The sequence below is a fragment of the Poecilia formosa genome, unplaced genomic scaffold (assembly GCF_000485575.1).
Source record: "Poecilia formosa unplaced genomic scaffold, Poecilia_formosa-5.1.2 Scaffold10, whole genome shotgun sequence".
Taxonomy (NCBI): domain Eukaryota; kingdom Metazoa; phylum Chordata; class Actinopteri; order Cyprinodontiformes; family Poeciliidae; genus Poecilia; species Poecilia formosa.
The window spans coordinates 3,417,680-3,439,435 of record NW_006799949.1 but is presented as its reverse complement, the minus strand read 5'-3'; the positions used below and the strand labels follow the sequence as shown (position 1 = coordinate 3,439,435).

The 21,756-nt window shown below is 38.3% G+C and overlaps 1 protein-coding gene across 3 annotated transcripts in view; it reads left to right on the top strand.

The window, feature by feature from the left end:
* The window catches only part of atp13a3 (ATPase 13A3), a 32,948-nt gene that overhangs the window by 6,567 nt on the left and 4,625 nt on the right, over nucleotides 1–21,756 (top strand). The window contains exons 2-34 of one of the 3 annotated variants that reach the window (XM_016665577.1): nucleotides 2,877–2,957; nucleotides 5,823–5,909; nucleotides 6,474–6,647; nucleotides 7,763–7,999; nucleotides 9,403–9,473; nucleotides 9,684–9,767; nucleotides 10,447–10,516; nucleotides 11,028–11,162; nucleotides 11,781–11,853; nucleotides 12,104–12,235; nucleotides 12,306–12,485; nucleotides 12,879–13,036; nucleotides 13,244–13,432; nucleotides 13,533–13,594; nucleotides 13,821–13,971; nucleotides 14,518–14,637; nucleotides 14,811–14,828; nucleotides 15,100–15,253; nucleotides 15,467–15,587; nucleotides 15,730–15,854; nucleotides 15,991–16,151; nucleotides 16,443–16,571; nucleotides 16,690–16,769; nucleotides 16,922–16,964; nucleotides 17,067–17,176; nucleotides 18,017–18,113; nucleotides 18,206–18,278; nucleotides 18,367–18,544; nucleotides 18,645–18,817; nucleotides 18,903–18,991; nucleotides 19,298–19,378; nucleotides 20,149–20,229; nucleotides 20,332–21,743. In XM_016665577.1, the coding sequence (XP_016521063.1) occupies nucleotides 5,859–5,909; nucleotides 6,474–6,647; nucleotides 7,763–7,999; nucleotides 9,403–9,473; nucleotides 9,684–9,767; nucleotides 10,447–10,516; nucleotides 11,028–11,162; nucleotides 11,781–11,853; nucleotides 12,104–12,235; nucleotides 12,306–12,485; nucleotides 12,879–13,036; nucleotides 13,244–13,432; nucleotides 13,533–13,594; nucleotides 13,821–13,971; nucleotides 14,518–14,637; nucleotides 14,811–14,828; nucleotides 15,100–15,253; nucleotides 15,467–15,587; nucleotides 15,730–15,854; nucleotides 15,991–16,151; nucleotides 16,443–16,571; nucleotides 16,690–16,769; nucleotides 16,922–16,964; nucleotides 17,067–17,176; nucleotides 18,017–18,113; nucleotides 18,206–18,278; nucleotides 18,367–18,544; nucleotides 18,645–18,817; nucleotides 18,903–18,991; nucleotides 19,298–19,378; nucleotides 20,149–20,229; nucleotides 20,332–20,349 (3,618 nt within the window). In that variant the 5' untranslated portion in view covers nucleotides 2,877–2,957; nucleotides 5,823–5,858 and the 3' untranslated portion in view covers nucleotides 20,350–21,743. Of the gene's footprint in view, nucleotides 1–2,876; nucleotides 2,958–5,822; nucleotides 5,910–6,473; nucleotides 6,648–7,762; nucleotides 8,000–9,402; nucleotides 9,474–9,683; nucleotides 9,768–10,446; nucleotides 10,517–11,027; nucleotides 11,163–11,780; nucleotides 11,854–12,103; nucleotides 12,236–12,305; nucleotides 12,486–12,878; nucleotides 13,037–13,243; nucleotides 13,433–13,532; nucleotides 13,595–13,820; nucleotides 13,972–14,517; nucleotides 14,638–14,810; nucleotides 14,829–15,099; nucleotides 15,254–15,466; nucleotides 15,588–15,729; nucleotides 15,855–15,990; nucleotides 16,152–16,442; nucleotides 16,572–16,689; nucleotides 16,770–16,921; nucleotides 16,965–17,066; nucleotides 17,177–18,016; nucleotides 18,114–18,205; nucleotides 18,279–18,366; nucleotides 18,545–18,644; nucleotides 18,818–18,902; nucleotides 18,992–19,297; nucleotides 19,379–20,148; nucleotides 20,230–20,331; nucleotides 21,744–21,756 lie in introns of those variants that run through there. The other 2 variants (XM_007542029.2, XM_007542037.2) reach the window with 2 other exon arrangements.

The window sequence follows — 21,756 nt, the reverse complement described above, 5'->3', positions numbered from 1 at the left end:
AAGTAGAGTCATTATTATGTGTTTTCAAAAGTAGGTTTTGTTGCATTTCATAAACAAATGCACTATATTAACTCTAGGGGATATTGTTTTTTTTTTTTTACTTTTGAAAAGTAATTTTTTTTTTGTTAGTTGGAGAAAAATCCCATCAGTCTATTGTTTCTGTTAAAGCCATCAGAGTTTCTCAGTAGCCAATGGTGAAAAGGCAGATGATCAGAAACTTTTAAGGAAGTCCAGAGGCAACAGAGATTCAAATCACAACCTCACTGGTTCATGGAGGTAAAACAAAGCTTGGCTGTAATAGTCTATGAGCAGGACGGGAAGTGATAAAGAAAGCACATTGAGTGCAGAGTATGATGGCAACAAAACACTTTCCTCCAAATGCTTCCATGAATTATAGACCTCTGTCATTAGGTCATGGCTCATTGTTTACTTTTCCTTTTTTGTCTGTGAGTTAAAGAGGAAAGGAGAATCTATCTGGTGTTTAATGACCATATTGCTGACAATATAGTGGGGGGAGGGAGGAGGGGGGGCATTTGTTGATTTAAAGATCAGGGTGATGACATCACAGTCGTTGCTAATTAATTGTTTTTATTGATCTAATCTCATATTTTGTAAAGGTTTAGAAAAACGGCAAACTCAAATGTTTTATGTTTTTTCAGCAAATGGTTTCACTAATTGCATTTAGTGGGTGTTTTTCCCCTTTTCAGGAAAAGTGATAAGAATCTTGTTTGACAAATTCTAAACAGCTGTCTATTTCTAAATTTCCATCAGGCCAGCATTGCTTATTAATACAGTAGTAGACTAATCAAACAAGAGACAACAATGTAGCCTTAGGCCGGCCTGCAGGACTCTATAAATAACAGACAGGTCACACTGACTCCTATAGACCTCAAACAGGCGCCTCTAGTTCCAGTAAAAGCCGTGATTTCTTCTGCTGGCCTTGGCTGCAGAACATAAAGCTTATTTAAGGATGACTTTCTTTGCAGGACGATAAAATTGCAGTAATATGTCAGTGGCATTGTGATGAGACAGCGACTGTAAGGCTTATTTGGACTAAATCACCTGACATTTTCCTTTGTCACGTTATTACTATCCCATGATTAAGGTCTTAGGGCAGCATTCATCGTCTTGGCAACTACATTGCGGATAATTTCATTTTACCCTTTAGGGAAATAATCACTAGAAATACGACCTCTGTTTAATATTAAGTAATGATTGGACGAAAACAAACGAAAGTTACTAAGACTAAGAGGATTTTAAAGAGGATTTCAGCGCACTTCGGTCATCTTGTTTTGGGAAGAAAAAAAACGATAGCTGTGAAATTTTCTCCTTATTTCTTTAATGCCATTGTAAAACCAGCGTTGATTGCCTAAAGTTGCAGTTCTTCCTATATTCACAACACAAGCTGTTAACAATTTGTTTCTCTAATTTCATGCATTCCAGTGTTTTTGATTGGAATGCAGCCATACTGAACTCTGCTGCTTACAGGCTTACTATTGCTGTATTTCCAACAGGGAAGCCAAAGAACCCAGTACAAAGAAAACAAACCATTATAAGTAACTCTGTGTGTGTGTAAAATTCTGTGTTTTAAATCACATTTGGTCACGATCAATGGGTTCTCCTGATTGGTGAGTACTGGGTTCAGAATGTGCAGCTAAAGTTCTACCTTAGTTTATTTATTTACATCAGTATGTTGGGATTTATTCTACAAAATAATCTGTACAGTGTCATCATTGGGATTATTCTAAATTATCAAGCAGCAAGTTAAAAATATAGCTTATCATCCAGGTGTGCTTTGAACAAGTTTTCTATTGCTTTATAGCATGGGTTTTCTGTGACTGTTGCAGCATATAATGGTGCACAGCAGTTGCTCCTCAACTTGTTGCTGCCAACTGATTCTGCTCCACTTTTCTTCCAATTATGAGAAAGAAAATTAAAACAAAAATACAGTTGTCTGAAAACTAGTCAGTTTTCAGACTCACCGCTCTTTTTAAAGCAACACTGTTTCAAGCTACATTTGACAACCTGCTAACCAGCTGTCTGCTAAGCAGCTGACTGAGGTCAGCAGATAGCCTGACTAATTATCTACCATTTGCAGCTGTTTGTTCTGTGAGTTATTCTCAAAGAATAAATTACCAAAGACATAACATTATGCACCATATAAAATTAAAATAAGTATTTCGTAAGTTATTTTTCATTTAGCCACATGTTACGATATTTATAAATGGTTGTCGCTTATTTAATTTTGTATAAATAGAAAAGTTATGTTATACAATTTTATTTGTTTTTGCATTAATCCCATTAGATTTTCACACACTAGAAATGCTGCAATAGGGCCTGAAGTAAATGTGTTTTACCTCTTGTGTAAAAAGTGTGTGGATATGAACACTTTTACTTTAGACCAGAGCCAGACGCGGTGTTGTTCTGACACCTCGAATACGGTAAAGTTTGATATAAACTCTAACTTTTAAAAGAGTTGTTCAAACTGTCACCCATTCATGTTAATGTTTTATAAATGTTCAATAGATTAAACCAATTTGACATGCAGGAAATCCTCTGGGCTTTCAAAACCTGTTAATTTTAGGATCATTAACCAGTCAAGATAAAAAATAAAGTTAACTGAACTCTGGTTGAATTTCAAATGATACAAAAACACTTGTTCAGATGTATTCATGATACCTTGGTATCTGCTTTGACATTGCCTTGCTGGTTCAAAAAAGGTTTTGTGACTGCTCAGTAAATCACTGATTGGTCCGTTACTGTTTAAGGGAAATCTTGTGTCAAACTCAACCTTATGGAAAATGTAGTTCTTTTACTTGAAATGTTAAGAAACTTTAATAAAATGATTTTCTTCTCTTGTGTGACTCCCCTCTCAGGGTTCCAGGTTGGTGTTGTGAGAGAGCAAGCTACCTGTGGGGAGGTGGACCGCCTGGGGCATTGTGTCCCTTGTTCTCAAGGTAGGAGCGAGTCTTAGTCCGAGTATCGAGTTGGTCCAGTTATTTATCTTTTTAACATAAGTAGCCTCTAATTGTTTGCTTTATACAACAGTTTATAAGTCTTGAATAACTGAACTGAAAAAAAATGTCCAATGTGGTCAGAACAGAATGTGTGTAGTATAAGTACATCTTCTCTGTGGTGCCGACAGTTAGGCATTTACTCAGTTTCTAGAAGCAAAATAGGAAGTTGAGCAAAATAAATATTGCAGTACTGATATAGCAAAGGGCTGCCCTGCACTCAGCTTAATCGGCATCAGTCACGGGAAAAAAAAAACATGCTGGCCAATCTGTGACAAATGCAAACAATCCAATGAGAAACTTTATTTACTAAAGTAACATTAAAAGTGAAGATGAACAGTGATGAGTTAACTTGTCTTATAACACATTACTCCCTAATAAACTTTGAACTTGTAAAGTAATTTTTGTGCACTGTGACTCTATTCAAAATTTGTCTTTATTGGAGTAAAACACAATTGTGTGAAAGACCAGAGTGATTGTTATGGATGTCGGTGTGTCTGAAAAAGGTGTTAATATCAAAAATGCTTTTTTTACACTCTGCACTTGCACTTTGCTTTAATAGAGCAAATTAACTAATTCAGGATGTGACTAATTTTTACTAGTTTTATGCTATGTCTATATCTGGGCTCACGGTTTCTAGGAACTGTTCCACTAACAATGTGAAGAAACCTAAAACTTTAGCTTGAGTTAATATGTAACTTCCTATTAATGAAGTTATTTCCAGGGATGGTCTGTCCCAGGAGTGAGCCATCAGGCACAGAGGGATCACACATCCCTCTGTGATCCAAGCCGCCTCAGTTTATAGACAGCTTAGCAGCTAGGATGGGATGATGCTAGGGAATCGAAACAGATGGGATACTTACAGATTAATATTTTCTATATTTACCACCTGTATCTGAGACTACAGTAACGGTAGTGAAACATATTTCTCTATCTTGTTTGTGCTTCCAACTCAAACTTTTAGTATTTTTTCCTGTCAACTTTGTCAAGTGTGAGGATTTGCTTCAGTTAGACTCCATTTAACAATCTGAATATTATATAGCATATAAAGTGTGAGTTCATGACCTTCATTTCCGTCTATACCACCAACCAGCCCATGATTCCTTGATACTTTGAAATTCAGTTTTGAAGTTTTTTCTGAGTCACTATTCCTGGATCGAAACTTTGCAAATGACTTAATCAGTGATGCACTGTTGTTGGTATTTCCACTCATTGCAGTAGTTTGGGAAGGAATGTTGGGCCTGTGTTGCACCCACCGCATAGCACCGGTCAGGGGGAGGGCTGCCATTGGAAAATAGAAGGAAGGGCTTGGTCCCAAGTAAAATATCCCAGAGTATGCCACTGAAAAGGTTCTCCTGGGTGTAGCTGCCTGATAAGATCTGAGTTTGAGTGCAATCACAGGATTTCTGGGTGTTTTAAAGGGGTAGTGGAGGACAGTGATTGGTCCAGATAAGATATGGAGAGCCTTTGCTGCCTTAACATGGGTGACAGTGCCAGGACTTTCTGTGTTTTCTTTTCATTTCATTTAACTTTTATTATCTTGTAGCTTCACTCTTGTTATCGGGTTATTTATTTACTTTTTTTAATTTGAACTCAAAACTCAAAATAAGTTTTTTTTATTATTTGCATGTGGCTTGAAGCACAAATATAATCAAAAAGTTACACTTAAACTGTGACTCCAGAAATAGAACAACTAATGGATTAGCTGGCTTGGACAACTTTAAATATTATATTTATTTGAATTATTTTTGCCTTAATCATTGAAAGATTTCTTTAAGCTTTTGTGAAATATATCTCTGCAAGAAAAAAAGTCATCTGACAGTGAACTGAACAGCAAATTGAATACTCTGTATTTAACAATTTTTCACTAAGTGGTGAATAGTATATATATTTATGTGATGTCAAAAATGTAGGACTCTTTAAATTCCTTTTTTATTGTGATTTCCAAGTCATGTTTGGTTTCACTTTTGATTGTCTAAAAATGCCCCACATGTCAGCAGAAAAGGGCAAAGAACAGTTCAATTGATAAGTTTGACGCCGTTCTAGACCAAATCTCCCTGGAAATGTTAAATCATGTGGCTGTCTGCCAAAGCTCCAAAATCAGACAAGTATTTTTTTTATTATTTCAATCTTGAGCCACAGAAAATGTTGTGTGTGAACAAAGAAGCAAGAAGCTGATTTGAATCTTATTTGTTATTTCCTGCTTTTCTGCTGTGGCATGCTTGGAGGTTATGGATAAACTTCCTCCAGTGTTAGTTGCTGGGAGTTGGACTCTTTAATTCTAGGTTTCATATAACACAGTGCAGCTCTTGAACAGCACAGAGGTACAGGAAGCATCACCTGATTATTTATCTTACCAGCGTTTTCAAGGCTCAGGATTTTTTTAAATTATCGATATTTCATTTTTTATTTTTTTTAAATAGCTGATACCATTGTTTGTATATAGTCCTTTGAATCATTTCAAAGGATTATGAAAACAAGCAGATAAAAGTGAAATAAAATTTTTGTATATCATAATTTGTAATTGATCAAAGTCCACTGTTTGTTTCTCTGTTTCCTCCAAAGGTTTAGTGGTAATTATTATTCATAATCTGGCTGATTAATGTTTAAGTTTTTAATGGCAAAATTTTGATGAACATCCATAATGTGTTGTTTTTTTATTTAAATCAGAAAATCAGTGCCTGAAGGACTTTCTAAAGAGCTATCTGTCCATCCTCTTTTCAGTCATCATTAGTTTTACAGTAGCAAACAAGTGGAGCTGAAATTTTGCTTTATACTGATAACTCTGATCTTTCTGGCTGCTTCTAGTGACTAAGGAAGGGGCTCGACAAGCTGTTCTGCAACATGGAGAGGGGTGAGATGAAGATCCTCAACAAGGGGGAAGAGGAGGAGATGGTACGCCTATCTGACTTGGCATCACTAGCTATATTTCCATCCAGTTGTCATGCAAATTTTCAGTGAACTTTTAAAATGTTGCTAAGAAAAAAGAAGAAAATGTCAGTTAGGTGTGTTTCCATCTTCTTGTTGGGAGCAAATCAACCAGGCTATGCAGAGTGTAATTTCGTCAGATGTTGGTACAACTGACAAACGCGTGGCTGCAATAAACAGGAAGTAAAGGTTTCAAAGTAGATCAACCTCACATCTGAGAAAAAAGGGCAGTCCTAACCGCCAAGGTACATATCTACCAGTGGATGGGAAAGTTTTTACAGAACCAACTTGTATGAACTTATTCCATCTTCCCTTTAGCACATTAATTCTTTTTCAAAAAAGCCAAAAATCACCTCAAGCGAGCATGAAACCTTTTTTTTTTTTAATCATTTCAAATTTTGCTGTTTCCATCAAGCATTTCAAATGTGATGCTTCAGAATGCACATGAACAAATCTTGATGTAAACATGGTTACTGTCTATACCAGAATTTTCTCTCTCCACATTACAAACTTTCCCCTGTCTTTACATAGGAGCTGCAAGGCTACCGTCTCTGCCGTTGGCGACTGGCCCTTGTAGGCTTCGGTGTACTTTGTACCGGAGGCTTCCTTCTCCTGCTGCTCTACTGGATGCCAGAATGGTGCGTCAAGTCCACCTGCACCCGTACCACAGCCCGTGATGCCGAAGTGGTGTTGCTGCGCTCCACGGTAGGAAGCGAGTTCGTGCTGATTAATCTGCCCATTTGCATATTTCATGTTTCATCTATCTGTCCAGTGACTGTGACACCATTTGCCACATTCTCATATGTGCTTTGTGGCATGTGCTGAAAGACCCAGGAATCCTGGATGAAATCAGTTTTATTTGGTTTATTTATAAAGTGCCAATTCACCACAAAGTAATGTCAGTTTAATCCAATCCTTTGCAATGCAATGTACCCAGTCTAATTCAGTCCTAATTTATACTACAATCCAGTCATATTCAGTTGATGATCTAATGGATCATCAGATGATCTTACTTGGGTGATTTTTAAAAATTTTTTTTAGTAAAATGTCACCTCTTCAATGAAGGCTAGTCTAATGCATCTAGTTGATGCTCCTCCTACTGAGCAAGCATGTGGTGACAGTGGAGAAGAACAGCTGGTGTTTAACAGGAAGAAACCTGAAGCAGTACCAGTCTCAGGATGAAGGGTTTTCTTCTGCAACCAGCTGAGGATTAAGAAGACAGGAAGGGTTTACCCGAAAAATAAAAACAGATGCACTGAGCCAGGAGTACTTTTTATAAAAAAAAAACAATATTTTATTAAAACCAAAGTAGTAATAACAACTCGAATATAATTTGACTCAGTCAACTGAAGATAAAATTGGAGATAATCACTGAGTCATGTTAGATAAAGCCTGTTACCTCACATGTGTGGGTTGCCTTTTGATGGTATTGACACACCCACTGCTCAAAGGTTGCAAACTAAAACATCACAGCAGAATAATGGTAATATTGCTACCATTTGATTCTTGTAATATTTTGGAAAATCGGGTATTTAAATTGCTATTTTTTCCTCCAGTTACTTAAGTTGCACCTAATTAGTTGATTCTTGAGGCTCACAGGCTTAAAAGGTAAAATGACGGCTGAAATCAAGTTTCAGAGGAGAGGATTCATTGAGACCAACTGGTTATTACACAATCACAGACGCATGAATGCAAAGGAAATTGTGTGTTTTCAGTCCTATTGCTGTTCGATCAGTTTTATTTTCCGGTGTGTGTGTGTGTGTGTGATGTTGTGTTGGTGCATTTACTTACTGCTGGTTCTCCTTGCTGCTGTTGACCAGGACGAGTTCCGGCGCTGGTTCCTGGCCAGGGTACGAGTGATGCTTGCTCCGGGGAGCAACCCCTTCCACAGCCTGGAGACCCAGACCACCTCCCCTCCCTCCTCCCCCCCCCCCCCTTCCTGCCCCTTCTCTAGCCCCTCCCCTTCACCTCTGGCCAACGGACACACACCTCACCCCTCCGATGGCAGCCCTGCTCAGGAGCTCATTAGAAGATTTTCTTACTACCAGCCCACACAGGTAGCTAAATCTCTCATCGCAACAGGATAACAAGACCAGCTGAACTTGAAGCTCATGTGGCACATAGAGCAAGGGAGCCCCTCACTTCTCCCACAGTTTTTTTTTTCACCCTGAGGGTTTGCTGTGGTATCTGGCACCAAGACGTTAGCAGCAGACCCAATAGGCGAGGAGCGGCCGACCATGCGTGGAATTTGGAGGCCAAGTCATTAGCTCAAACTTGTTGCTGTAACCATTCCTGAACGATTCCTGTTTTGTGACAGGGTGCATAATCCTGCTGAAAGAGGCCACAGCCATGAAAAGATGTGTGCTGGTCTGCAATATTGCTTAGAGGGGTTCAATATGACAGTGAGAAGATGCTTCGTCAAAGCATCCTGATGTTTGCAATATGCATATTGTACAGGAATTTACAATAAATGTCGACTTAGGATGCCATGTATCCAGTCGTTCTATACCTGTAATAGATTTATATTTCACCTGTTATTTAAAGGGGTGCTACTCTGTACCTTCCAGGCACACAATAACATTTTATAGCACAATCAAATAACTGTTACCCTCAGTTTTGTATATAGCAAACATAGCTTAAAAGAAATTTGACTTTCCAGTTTTACGCCTTGAAATTCTCCCTCTCTAAGAAGGTCCTGCTCTTTCTGACACTCCACCTTCAGGAAGTCTTTGCAACAACATTCCTCCATTATGCCATTTACAACCAAATCTGAACTGAGAAGTAGTTATTTAAGCCGATCAGACGCGCAGTTCCACCAGGTGTTTAACTGCTGCTGCCGCTAGTCTAGTGGAGCTGAGTGGGGAAGGAGCTCGGCTGGAAACTGCATCTTCCAGGAAGAGCTCTGTGGAAATAGACGGGTGATCAGGCACTGAATTTTTGGCATTAAAAGCCACTATTGCATCCAGAAATATTAGGTTAGATTAGGTTGGCGGTGCAAGATACAAGATCCTGGATGCAAGCGCATTAATGTTGCACAAACAATAGCAATACTCCAATCAGATAACTTTTGATGAACCTTTTTAATGGGTGGAGTGATTCTCTCCTGTTCGACTTTGCTCTTCCACTTTACACCACAGTCAGGCGCCAGTGATGTTGACCGCACATTGGTGTTTGGTTTCCAGTGTCTATCCGGGATGTTTTATGATATTTTAATTATGTGGATATTTGTTTTATGATGCACATTTCATATCACAGCTGTTAAACATTAACTTGAGTTCATATTTAGCCCTAAATTATCCATCATCCACTCGGTTGTTTTTCTGTTCAATACATGACATTTAATTGTGAGCTCAGAATAAGGAAGTAATTAATTTGCAAGTTTTTTTCCCCCACTTTAGGTGTGTGGCTACTAATAACTCATCTTTATTTATTTTTTCCTTTGTTCCCTTTTCCCTCTTAGATTCGCTATTTCACTTTCCACAGCACAAAGTATTACTGGAATGATGAGATGCAGAACTTTAAAGTTTTAACGTAAGACATTTTTTTTTTTACAATCTACCTCAACCGTATTAAATAAGCTGGAATCCATTTTGTGATAATCACAACTGAAAATTGATCAAATGCTTTGTTAGCAGGCATTTGAAACGTTAAACTTGTATCATCTGTTCTCCTATGTGTAAAGTGTCAACTTTGTCTCCGTTTTTTATTTATTTATTTATTTTTTTTGTGGGTGGCACACAGCGGCCTGGAGGATCTTGAAGTCAGTTGCTCTACCATCCACTCAGAGCACAGTGCAGGCCTGACCAGGAACCAGCAGGAGTACAGGTACATCAGATGAAATCATAGCAGGATTCTTTGCCTCTTTTTCTCCTCCTTTCCTTCTTTATATCTTTCCTTTATTCTATTTTGTGCCCTTCTTTCTTTGCATCTTTCATTTCTTCCTTGTGCTCTTGTCTTTACCTTCTTTCTCTTTTTTTGTCATTCCTTGCATCCTGTCTCTCTCTCTCTCTCTCTCTCTCTCTCTCTGTTTCCTCCCTTTCTTGTCATTCTTTCCTTGAAATCATTCACTTTATTCTTCCTCATGTCCTACCTCCATTCCTTCGTTCCTTCCAGCTTCAGTTTCATTCTTATGCTATTTTTAAACCATTCCCACTCAGTAAACGTCTCCCGTACGTCCATAATGCACTTTATTTTTTATATATTTTGAAATTAAATTGAAGGACTTGAACTTCAGTTGAAGTATTTAGCCTGGAGAAGTCTTTTGTTCAAAGGGAGACAGAATATTTTTGGAGAATTAGTTAATTTGAGGGCTCTGAGCTCACAAAAGTAAACGCTGGTATTCATAGATTCCCAAACTAGTGAAAATATTGTGATATATTTTACTTTATGTAGCAAACCCCAATGAAAGCTGCTCTATTGTTTGCATCACTCTGCTGCGTTTTGTGTGTGTTGCTTTAAACTCGTAGGTGTGGCTGAACGCATTGTTTCTCTCTCCTTTTGTTAGGAGACTGTTCTTCGGAGTGAATGAAATCGCAGTGAAAGTGCCTTCTGTTTTCAAGCTGCTTATCAAAGAGGTAAAAACCAGTTTCAGTCAACATAATCAGAGTGTTTTTTTAAGTTAGTCTGAATTCCCATTTATTCTCACTGTGTGTAAAACTCAACTGGCAGAGTCGACACATTGGTAAACCAGTTTTTGCCAGTGTCAGAGTTTAGTCCTGAAATCCTGAATATGTGATCCTCTTCAGAGTCTGGACCTTTTCTCTTTGTTGTCCCTCTTTATTACTTTAAGACCACCTCAAGAAACAAGTTATATATATATGGAAGATATAGACCTTATGTCTATATCTTCCATTCTTCTCAGTTTATTTTAATAAACATGTTATCAATTGATTAAATAAGGATCGAATGATGGATTACTCTTGAGTAACTTAACTTGCATGTCAGGTGATGGTAGATGCCGCAGTTATTTTCTTATTCCATTAAGCATATTTTTTTTTTTTGCCTTTTTCATGCAGAATGTCTTTGTTTTCAGAATAACTTTTTTTCCCATTTGGTCCAACTCTTCCTCTCCATCTCCTCCTGCAGGTCCTCAACCCTTTTTACATCTTCCAGCTCTTCAGCGTAATCCTGTGGAGTACCGATGAGTATTACTACTATGCTGTGGCCATTGTTGTCATGTCAGTTATATCCATAGCTACCTCTCTGTACACCATCAAAAAGGTGAGACTTACTAATTAACATGTCTAAATACAGTTCAGATGCTTCTACAAATTGGTGTGTAAATATACAACTATGAAGTCACACACGAGACACTAATGCTTAAAGTTTAAAACGTCTATTAACTGAATGGCGTACGATTGAAAGTAATCTTGAATTTTGCCCCGTTTATTTTCATATTCTGTAGCACTGATTATTACTAAAGTTTTTTTCTTAGAATCTACATAACAGTAACGCGTAATGACAGGTTTAGATGAATTAGTAGTTTTGTATCCACCTATATTTCTTGTATCTCTGCCAAAAGTCAGAATTATTTAATTTATCTTTATACATTAGACTTCTAGTTTCTATAAAATTAGTCAGAAATTTTCTTCTCTCTTATTTAAATGTCCAATTTTTTTTGTTTTTTTTGTTTTTTACATTTTAAAAGCCCAAATTAGACATTTATAGCATGCCTTAAATAAAAGCAGAGGCCCGTTAAGTTAATACGTTTCCTATGAGTACAACAAACAACTCCAGTATGATATAAATGAACAGTATTAAGTCCTGTTGCTCATTATTTAAAAACAAAGAAGCAGCCAATTAATTGTTTTCATTCCTGTTAATCTCTCCTTTCTCCAGCAATACGTCATGCTTCATGATATGGTTGCAGCTCACAGTATTGTCCGTGTGTCTGTTTGCCGAGCCAATAATGGTATGCTAAAATCTAAGTTATATTGTCTTTTTATGAGTTTCGTACACTTTTATCTATTTATTGCCCTCCTAAATAGACTTATTCAAACCCCATGTATTGGAAATTAAAATGCCTTTATTTAAATAAATTTTAGCTTTAATGTATATAAAGTATTTCTTTGGATGATCAGCAAATTTGCCCTCCTCTTTCAGATCAACCGCCTCTGTTTATCCTCATGCTCACTTTTTGTTCATGTTTCAAACTTCAACAGATGTTGAAGAGACATTGTCAATTGATCTGGTACCTGGTGATGTGGTGGTCATTCCAAGCAACGGGACCATCATGCCGTGTGACGCGGTGCTGATCAGTGGCACCTGCATCGTCAATGAAAGCATGCTCACAGGTAAACTCGTCGTGTCTAACGGCAAGGTGCGTTGTTCCGTGCAGCGCAATAACAGGATTCCCTTCATCAGGTGAGAGTGTTCCTGTGACAAAGACCAACCTCCCCAACCCACTACCAGGAGAGCGGGAGGGGGAGGACTGTGCCTACAACACCGAGGAGCATAAGAGACACACACTGTTCTGCGGCACCAACGTCATCCAAACCCGCTTCTACACAGGAGAACTGGTCAAAGCCGTGGTGGTCCGCACAGGTCAGCAGGGGGGCCCGGATGCAAAAACTAGATTGTTTTCTGGATGTTTTTGCTGTTACTGTGTAATACAGAGTAAACAATGTAAATTATTTAGAAATTAACTTAATACTGATATTCTATTCATTCAGATGTACTTCTACTGACTTATTTTTATTCCTAAAAACAATTTAAATGTTAGCTTGCAGCACAAGTGGTGCACAATATTGCTCAACATTAAAGAAAACCTTTTTAATTCTGGTCTCCAAAATATTATCCGATTCTTCTAAATCTATGAGTCACCATAGACTTTTTAAATGATAGTGGCATCAGTTCATTTTCTCTTAAGCAAATGTGGACAAAATCTGCTAAAAAAAAATATTAAAAATAATAACAGATATATTGCTTTTCTTGCAGGTTTCAGCACAGCCAAAGGCCAACTGGTGCGCTCCATCCTTTATCCCAAACCCACCGACTTCAAGCTGTATCGTGACGCCTACCTCTTTCTGCTGTGTCTGGTGGCCGTGGCTGGAATCGGCTTCATTTACTCCATCGTCCTCAGTGTCATGAACAGGGTAATGCACAGGGAGACCAGCAGAGCAAGCTGTTTTCTTGTTTGTCAAACAATTCCTTATGAGCATTCACTGCTTTTTGCAGTTCATTTTGGGACATGTTACCAGGATTTTACTAGTGAAAAAGATGCTTCAAACTAGGATCTGAGCACATAAGAAATTATTCCAATGGGAAAAACCTTAAATCTTTTGCATTTTCTTCTATTCCAGGTGGAAGTAAAAACCATCATCATCGAGTCTCTGGACATCATAACCATCACGGTGCCACCAGCGCTGCCAGCAGCCATGACAGCTGGGATTGTGTACGCCCAGCGGCGTCTTAAAAAGATTGGCATTTTCTGTATCAGCCCACAGAGGATCAACATCTGTGGACAGATTAATCTGGTCTGCTTTGATAAAGTAAGTCTTCTTAGACAATGCTGAAAAACAAAAATATGACAGCATGAACGGTTGCTAGACTGGAATATATATATATTTTTTAACATTTTTCTTCTTTAAGACGGGAACTTTAACAGAAGATGGATTGGACATGTGGGGAGTTCAGAGAGTTGAAGGAGGCTGGTATGTTGGTTTGATTTATGAAATATGGAAACATCAGAGACCTGAGTCCAAACTGCATTTGCTCTGTGATTAGTTTGAAAAAAGTTGTAAAAGTCCAGGCACATTCTGATATTTGCTGAGGAGAGGGCGTTTCTGGGCTTTAAATCAGAAGTGAAAATCACAATCAGAGTTAATAGGAGTGTTGTTGCCTTTCCTCTCCCATAACCACGTTTTCTTCCTTGATCAGTTTTCACCTATCAGAGGAAAGTGCCCACAAGGAGAATCTTGTCAAGTCCCAGTTTGTGGCCTGCATGGCCACCTGCCACTCGCTAACCAAAATAGAAGGCCAGCTGTCTGGAGATCCACTGGACCTCAAAATGTTTGAGGCTACAGGCTGGGTGAGTTGCTCTGAATATATCCAGTAACACCGTGTTGATCCAGAATCCTCCTCCATTTGAAAGCTTGCAGTGTGAGATTCAGCGAGAACTACAACTTCAATTTCACTTGATTAGATGAGGTTATGTTTATGTGTAAATTAAAACATAAAACAAACCTCTTTGAATGCTGAATGGCCAGATACCTCCGTATGGTGGGTAACAATCTTTTCACGGGGGATTTTTACACTGCCTGATGTTGTCTGGAAGATAATCACCCATGCAGTAATTAGCCAATAATAGGTTTATATGTGTTTGCCTAGTTAATTCCAGGTGGCATCCTTTTTATTATTATTATTTTTATTATTATTATTTGACACCATCTCACCGTAATGTTTAATGTTGATGCTTTGTTTGGCACAGCCCAGGCATGATGATTATTGGAACCTTAATGGTCCATATGAAAACAACTTTATTGCTGAAAATTAATTAGCCTTATGTTTGGAATGTGAAAATGAACACAACATTTTTGTACAAATATTTATCTTTCTTTAACTTCATCTTCTCCAGATCCTGGAGGAAGCCACTGAGGAGGAAACTGCTCTCCATAACCGCATCATGCCCACCGTCGTCCGACCACCACAGCAGCTGCTGCCCTCCCAGCCCGATGAATCGGCCGAGCAGGACATGGTACGTGCAGAAACTAAACACTTCAACAGCTGAGCAGATTCGGTTATGCATCAATAACTTACTGAATAGAGACGATCTCAGAAAATATGTCCCAATTTGTAGTTATCCATAAAAAATAACAGTCAAACTTTCTGACTTTGAAATTTATTTTGTCTTGATTTTTGTTTTTATAGGAACTCGCTGAGCTTTCAGTAAGTATTTTGACATGTTTGATCATTATATATATATATATAATAATCTTCCTCTGGATTAAAGTGATGCTTCATGTTTATTTAAATAATTGAAATTTGAGGCTTTTCTCTTGCTCAGGTTTTGTAGTTTGTTTTTTTTAAACACCTGGCCTAAAAACAATAATTAACCATTAATACCTTAAATTCTCATACATAAAACTGTAAACGTCCTCTACTCATAATTACTAAATAAATCAGATACTTTTCTATATGTGTATCTGCTTGTCTGCAGTCATTATACGAGATCGGTATCGTGCGGCAGTTTCCTTTTTCCTCGGCGCTTCAGAGGATGAGCGTTGTGTCTCGTACTCTGGGGGAGAAATGCATGGACGTCTACATGAAGGGAGCACCGGAGGTGGTGGCCAGTCTCTGCAAGAGAGAAACGGGTGAGGTGACCGACATGAGTCCCTGCCAAAGGAGGCGAATCAAATGCTGTGAAAATAACATAGTTCCCACAAAATGATTTTGATAACTCTGTATATTTGTTTTTCATACAACGTTTGTAAATGTTATAATGTTTGCAACGTTGCAATAAAATAGTGCTGTGGAACGAGACACATTTCCTCTCAATTCACTGTCTAAACAAACATTTTTCCCAGTTCCGGAAAACTTTGCCGAGGTTTTGGAGGGTTACACTAAGCAGGGATTCAGAGTGATCGCTCTGGCTCATCGGCGACTCGGATCAAAACTCAACTGGCACAAAGTCCAAAACGTCAACAGGTAGTTAAAAACATTATGCAACTTGTGAAGGATTTAAGATAAGATGCTAAACGCATCAAAAAGTTAAAGTTTTTGATGCAACAAAGTTTATTTTGTATTTCTTTAGATATTTTGTTGTGTAATGTTGTTGTTTTGCTACCAGGGATTACATTGAGGCAAACTTGGAGTTTCTGGGACTCATCATCATGCAGAACAAACTCAAGGCTGAAACTCCAGGAGTGCTGCAAGACCTCCATCGAGCAAACATTCGAACCATCATGGTTACTGGTGAGAGCAGAAAAAAACACCTTTAGAAAACTAGCTAAAGTCTTTGGATTTTCCTTAATATCTGCTTGATAGTATGAAAAACACATCTTGAGCTTTGAGAATGATTTTTTTTTTTTTTTTTCTTTCCACTTTCCAGGCGACAACATGTTGACGGCAGTCTCTGTGGCCCGTGACTGTGGGATGATCCCTCCTGAGGACACGGTCATCATTGCCGATGCCCTTCCTCCTCATGATGGACAAGCCGCCAAAATCACATGGAGATACGCCGACAGACCCAGCAGAACCACACGACTCGAGGTAAAGAAAAGATAGACTCTCCACTGGCTGAGACCAAGACTAAGGTTCAACCTCTCGAATTAAAGCTCTGTAAAAATGGTCTTTTAGTTGTGTGCAGTTGTTATTGAAACAAAATTAATTGAGGGGAAATTTTTAATTAGAGCTACTTTTAATGCATGTGGTAACATTATGCCGCTTATTTCCCAAAACTAAAATTTTAGGAAGTGGAGGGTTACACGTAGCTTTTTTTTTTTTCTAGTATCTCTAAAATGCATCTGTTGTAACTAATCCACATTTGGTGACTTTCAACAGGAAATTAACATCAGCCTGGAGGACGAAGGTCATGCTGAGGAGCCCAAAACACAACCACTCTACCACTTTGCCATGAATGGAAAATCATTCGCTATAATCGCCGAGCATTTCCCAGACATGCTTCAGAAGGTACAACAAATCTTCTACTGAACTGGAAATCCTGTGTGTACTTATTGAAACAGACGCAGGAATGTTGAAACCGATCCCAACGTTTCATGAACGTTGAGCCTCGTGTTATTGTTTGCAGCTTGTGCTGCACGGGACAGTGTTTGCCAGAATGGCGCCGGACCAGAAAACCCAGCTTGTCGAGACACTACAGGGAGTAGAGTGAGTCTTAATGATTTTACACTGAATTATGACAACACAAGTGCCAAGAGTCTGGATCAAATGAGCAAATTTCTTTAGATAAAATCATGGCTTTTGGCTCTTTCACATCAGCTTTTTGATCCTAACCAGTGACTCTTATCATTTGCTGCCAGCTACTTTGTGGGAATGTGTGGAGATGGTGCAAATGACTGTGGGGTACGTAAGACTGACTGACAGTTCTATTTATAACAGGAGCAACTTGGTATAGCTCTACCTGTAATTCAACACGTTTAAGCAGTTTTTCCTCTTCATCAAAAGGCGCTGAAGAGGGCACATAGTGGGATCTCTCTGTCAGAACTGGAGGCCTCAGTTGCTTCCCCCTTCACCTCCAGGACCCCCAACATCTCCTGCGTCCCGAGCCTCATCAGGTTTCTGCTTGTTCCCTTTCACAGTGTCTCCTGGAAGTCATTTCTCAGCATGCACATTCTAACTACAATCTTTAATATATCTTATTGCACAAGTTTCCTAGTACTGCATAACTGAAAGAAGAGGAATGAATGATTTTGCTGATTAAAAGAAAAAAGTAGGGTGTACTTTTTACTCTGATACCTCAGACTGAGGTATCAGAGTAAAAAGTACCAGAGTAGCTGCATTCAGAAGGCATATAAATATTAAATGGAGCTGCAGGGATCTAGTGCTAAACATTAAGTCCTGCACACCACTAGTGTAGTTTTCACAAGAGGTTGGAAAGAGGAAAATCATTGTGTAAAGCAGAGGGCTGCAACCTGCAGCTCCAGATTCACAAGTGGCTCTTAGGAGCTTCTACAATGACTTTTTATTTATCTTTATCTAATATTATAAAAAAATAAAATAAAAATACAACTAATGTTTTTAACAGTAGATATAATAACATGCAGGTTTAGCATTTTCTAAATGAGAGCAAAGTTTGTAAAATGAAATATGTGGCAAAAAATAAAAAAAAATAAAAAACTTCACATGGTGATGGTATCATCATGCTTTGGGTTGCTTTCGTTCACCACCCCAAAACTGAACAAAACCAAAAATACTACTTTGCAGTATTTTAGCAACACGTATATAGTAATTACATTTAAAGCCCACAATACAATCTGTTGATGTTTCTTTATTCCTCAATTGAAGAATTTTCTCTTAATTCGGTGATATCATTAAATCCTGCTCTGTAGGAAGTGAAGCATTTTTTTTCTCTCTCATATATTGGATGGATGGACATTGTTTGTTTGTCTTTACAGGGAGGGACGTGCTGCTCTTATCACCTCCTTCTGTGTGTTCAAGTTTATGGCTCTCTACAGCATCATCCAGTACATCAGCGTCACTCTCCTCTACTCAGTAAGCAGCGTGGCTGCCTCGTTTATAAGACCACAGTGAAAAGCAGGAGAAAGTCCGAATATTTACCAATCCGTGTTCGTTTTGTGTCTTAGGTATTAAGTAACCTTGGAGATTTCCAGTTCCTCTTTATTGACATTGCTATCATCCTCGTAATTGTTTTCACCAGTAAGTTTTGAAAAATTATTGCATAAAAAGCTTGACTTTTCCTTTAAAACATAAACTTTGTACTTAATAATTTCTCCTGTCTCTTCAGTGAGTTTGAACCCAGCTTGGAAAGAACTGGTGTCACGTCGTCCCCCATCAGGACTAATCTCAGGGCCTCTGCTGTTCTCTGTGCTGACCCAAATCCTCATCTGCTTGGGCTTCCAGACCATTACGTTTCTTTGGGTCCAAAAGCAGCCGTGGTTCGAGCGTTGGACGCCTGCTACAAAGTAAGTGTCCGGCGTAGAGCGGCTCGTCAGGAACAATGCTACGTCGCTCCTGTCCGTAGTTTCTAATGACACTGTTTGATATATCTCTGTCCACTCCCAGCGTCTGCAATCACCCGGATCACCTGAACGCGTCCGGACTCAACCAAACGGATGATCACAACATCCAAAACTTTGAGAACACCAGTCTCTTTTACGTCTCCTCCTTCCAGTATCTAATTGTCGCCATCGTTTTCTCCAAAGGCAAACCTTTCAGGCAGCCGAGCTACAAGAACTGTGAGGCCCGGTCTTCTCAGTCCTGCTTTGCTGTAATATTTAGCATTTGGATATTCTAATGGCTGACTGACTGTCTTTTCAACAGGGCCTTTTGTTCTGTCTGCTGCGAGTTTGTATTTCTTCCTGCTGTTCATCATGTTTTATCCTGTTAAAAGCATTGATGAATATCTAGAGGTAAGTGAAGATGAATATTAGGTACTCAGTTCTGGTACAGACTGCTTTAGCAAGCCAAGTTTTATTTTCTCTTCATACTTCATACACACTGCATTTATCCCCCCATTAAATAAATGTAATCAAATTAAAGGTGCTTTTTTCAGTGTTGAGGATTTTCTACTTCAATAAAATATTTATTGTAAAGTCTTTTTAAAACTCTCTTCAAGGGGTGCGGTCATATTTGTGTGTAGCTGCTTATGTAATTTGAACTGTTAACTTTTCTGCACATAAATGTTTTCATCAGTTTATTATTTTTGTTCTTTACAGATTGTCTGTGTCCCTTTTGAATGGAGGCTAAGGCTTTTATTGATAATCGCAGTCAATGCTGCTGTGTCTGTTTTGGTGGAGGTAAGGTGTACACACACACACACACACACACACACGCGCGCACACACACACACGGTAACACTTGCAGTTATAGATGTTTTTGCCATGTTCAGTTTTCATTTTTTCATGCAATGTGCTCATCGTTGTCTTATGCAACCTTACAGCTGGATCAATCTTTTGTCGTGATGAGAACATTTTTTTTTTTATAAATGGAAAATTGTCCCTTTGACTGTTTTTGATAAATGTGGTTGTTTTTAGAGCATCAATTTTTTTTCCTCATGATTTTTTACATATGTCTAGAGTAAATATTGTGTCAATCATTGGCAGAGGCTTTTTAGAAGTAGAATGAAGTTTAGTCAGTGATGAGTAGTTTATGCTAACCTGTCCTGGGCAGCATCACAGTTTCTCACCTTCCCTTTAGACGGCTGCCCTCACAAACACGCACTGCTTAGCAAACATCTCAGATTTCCCCGTTTCTGAGCTACGAGTGCAAATTCTACTGATCTTTGAAGCGAATTAACTAATAAAGCTTAACTGATTCTGCATAATCAGATGTTTTCAGTTTCTCTGACACTGAAGAATCTCTTTAAATTCTTCCTTCTCAATTTTTTTTATTCCAAATGTAATTACTGTCTTGCAAAGAATTCATCTTTGCAAATACATGATCTCTCAAAGCTTTGTTGCCAAGATCAGCTTGAAGACCTTTGTGGCAAAATAAAAGCAGGAGCAGTGGGGAGTCAAATTTGCCTCTCTTTAATTCTTTCCCTGCCCAATGCGCTGTTATTCCTTAGACCTTCATCCTTGACATCATCTTATGGAAGCTTGCACTCAGCAGAGACAAACAGGCCACCCCCGCCGCCCCGACACCACAGGTTGGGAAAATCTGACACCTTCTTCTCTAAGCCCTTTCTTGTTGCTCGTGTGTGGTGTTTCCTCTTTCTGTCCCATCTTCTTCTTTCTCTAATGTCACAAAGCGCATCTTTCTGATGTAACTGCTACCTGAGACATGCATGAGAGCAACCCTGATGTTATTACCCCCTTGTGGATGGTCTGTCCTGGTAATATTATAAAAGTTCAGTCAAAAAGTGCCGATATTGCACCATTTCTCCTAGCTTCTATGCAAACTAAGATGATGCAGGAGTTTAAACTCCTAGCATTGTGCTCTATAAAGTGTTTTTTTTTGTTTTGTTTTTTTTTCTGTGAATTGAACACTGGCATGCATTGCACCACAATGCACTATAAAGGCTGAATTGGTGCTCCGTCTCTTTATGTGACTCAGTAATATATATCACCTTTAAAACGTTCCTCGCAGATGTACACATTGCAGAGAAAACTTATTGGGTGCAGACTTGTTTACTTTTTATTACAGCCTTATTTTCTAAAATAAATAGTAACAGTCCTATGTAAAATAAAACAATAGGATTGCGATGATTTGCAATAGATAATAGTTTAATTGACAGACAAAATGTTGACAGAATAACGAACTTTTTTAAATTGTAACACCAAAAACTGAAACATTTGGGGAATGTTTGAACTAAAAGGCCAATAAGGATACGATTGGTCAGATGTGATTTGACATCTTATAGTATCTGTGGCTGCAGAGGAAACTTTGTACTGCATAAAAATTCATGTTCAATGTCAACATTTTAAAAGTTTTTAGCCAAACATGGATTTAAATTCTGTTCAAATAGTTGCATTCATTTTTTTTTCTTTTTTTATTTAACTTCCAAACTTTTAGTGAGAGAGGCTGTTTTATATTTAAATAATATCTTAATTTGTTGCCAGACTTGAGTATCTTTTCTTGCTTGTTACTGCCTTTCCCTTCTGCTGTGCTGCCAGCTTCCTGTTTGACGATCTAAAGCTTGTTTACTGCACCTTCCCTAGTTTCTCTTAGATTCCAGTCAAGCATGTCAGTCACCACTGTCAGTGTATGACCTCAGGAATATCACGATTTAAAAACAAACAAACAAACAAACAAAAAAAGCCTGACCCTTTATTTGTCATTACAGAGCAAGTGAAAAGACTCTTTGTTTTTATCTTTAAAGTGTGTCTTTGTGGCCATCTTTAAAGATCTTTGTTCAGTCCCCATGAGCTTGTTTTAAGGAGTTTGCTCACCCTTTTCAGCTGTTGACAACCAGTTCCTTAATGTTAACTTCATGCTAAATTTTGGTTTGAAAAACATGCATGTATGGATTTTACTTGTTTATCACAGAACCGAATCCCTGAGTTTGATGTTTTGCATGCAATAAATGTAGCAAGTTACAAACACCTGATCCACAGATTTTTAGATCAACTCAACATGCATTAATGCCCTTTTCTTTTTTTTTTGTTGTTTTCCTTTAATGCATCTATTTAATTTTTTTTTTTTTTTTTTTTTTTTTTTACAACCTGGGGATTTT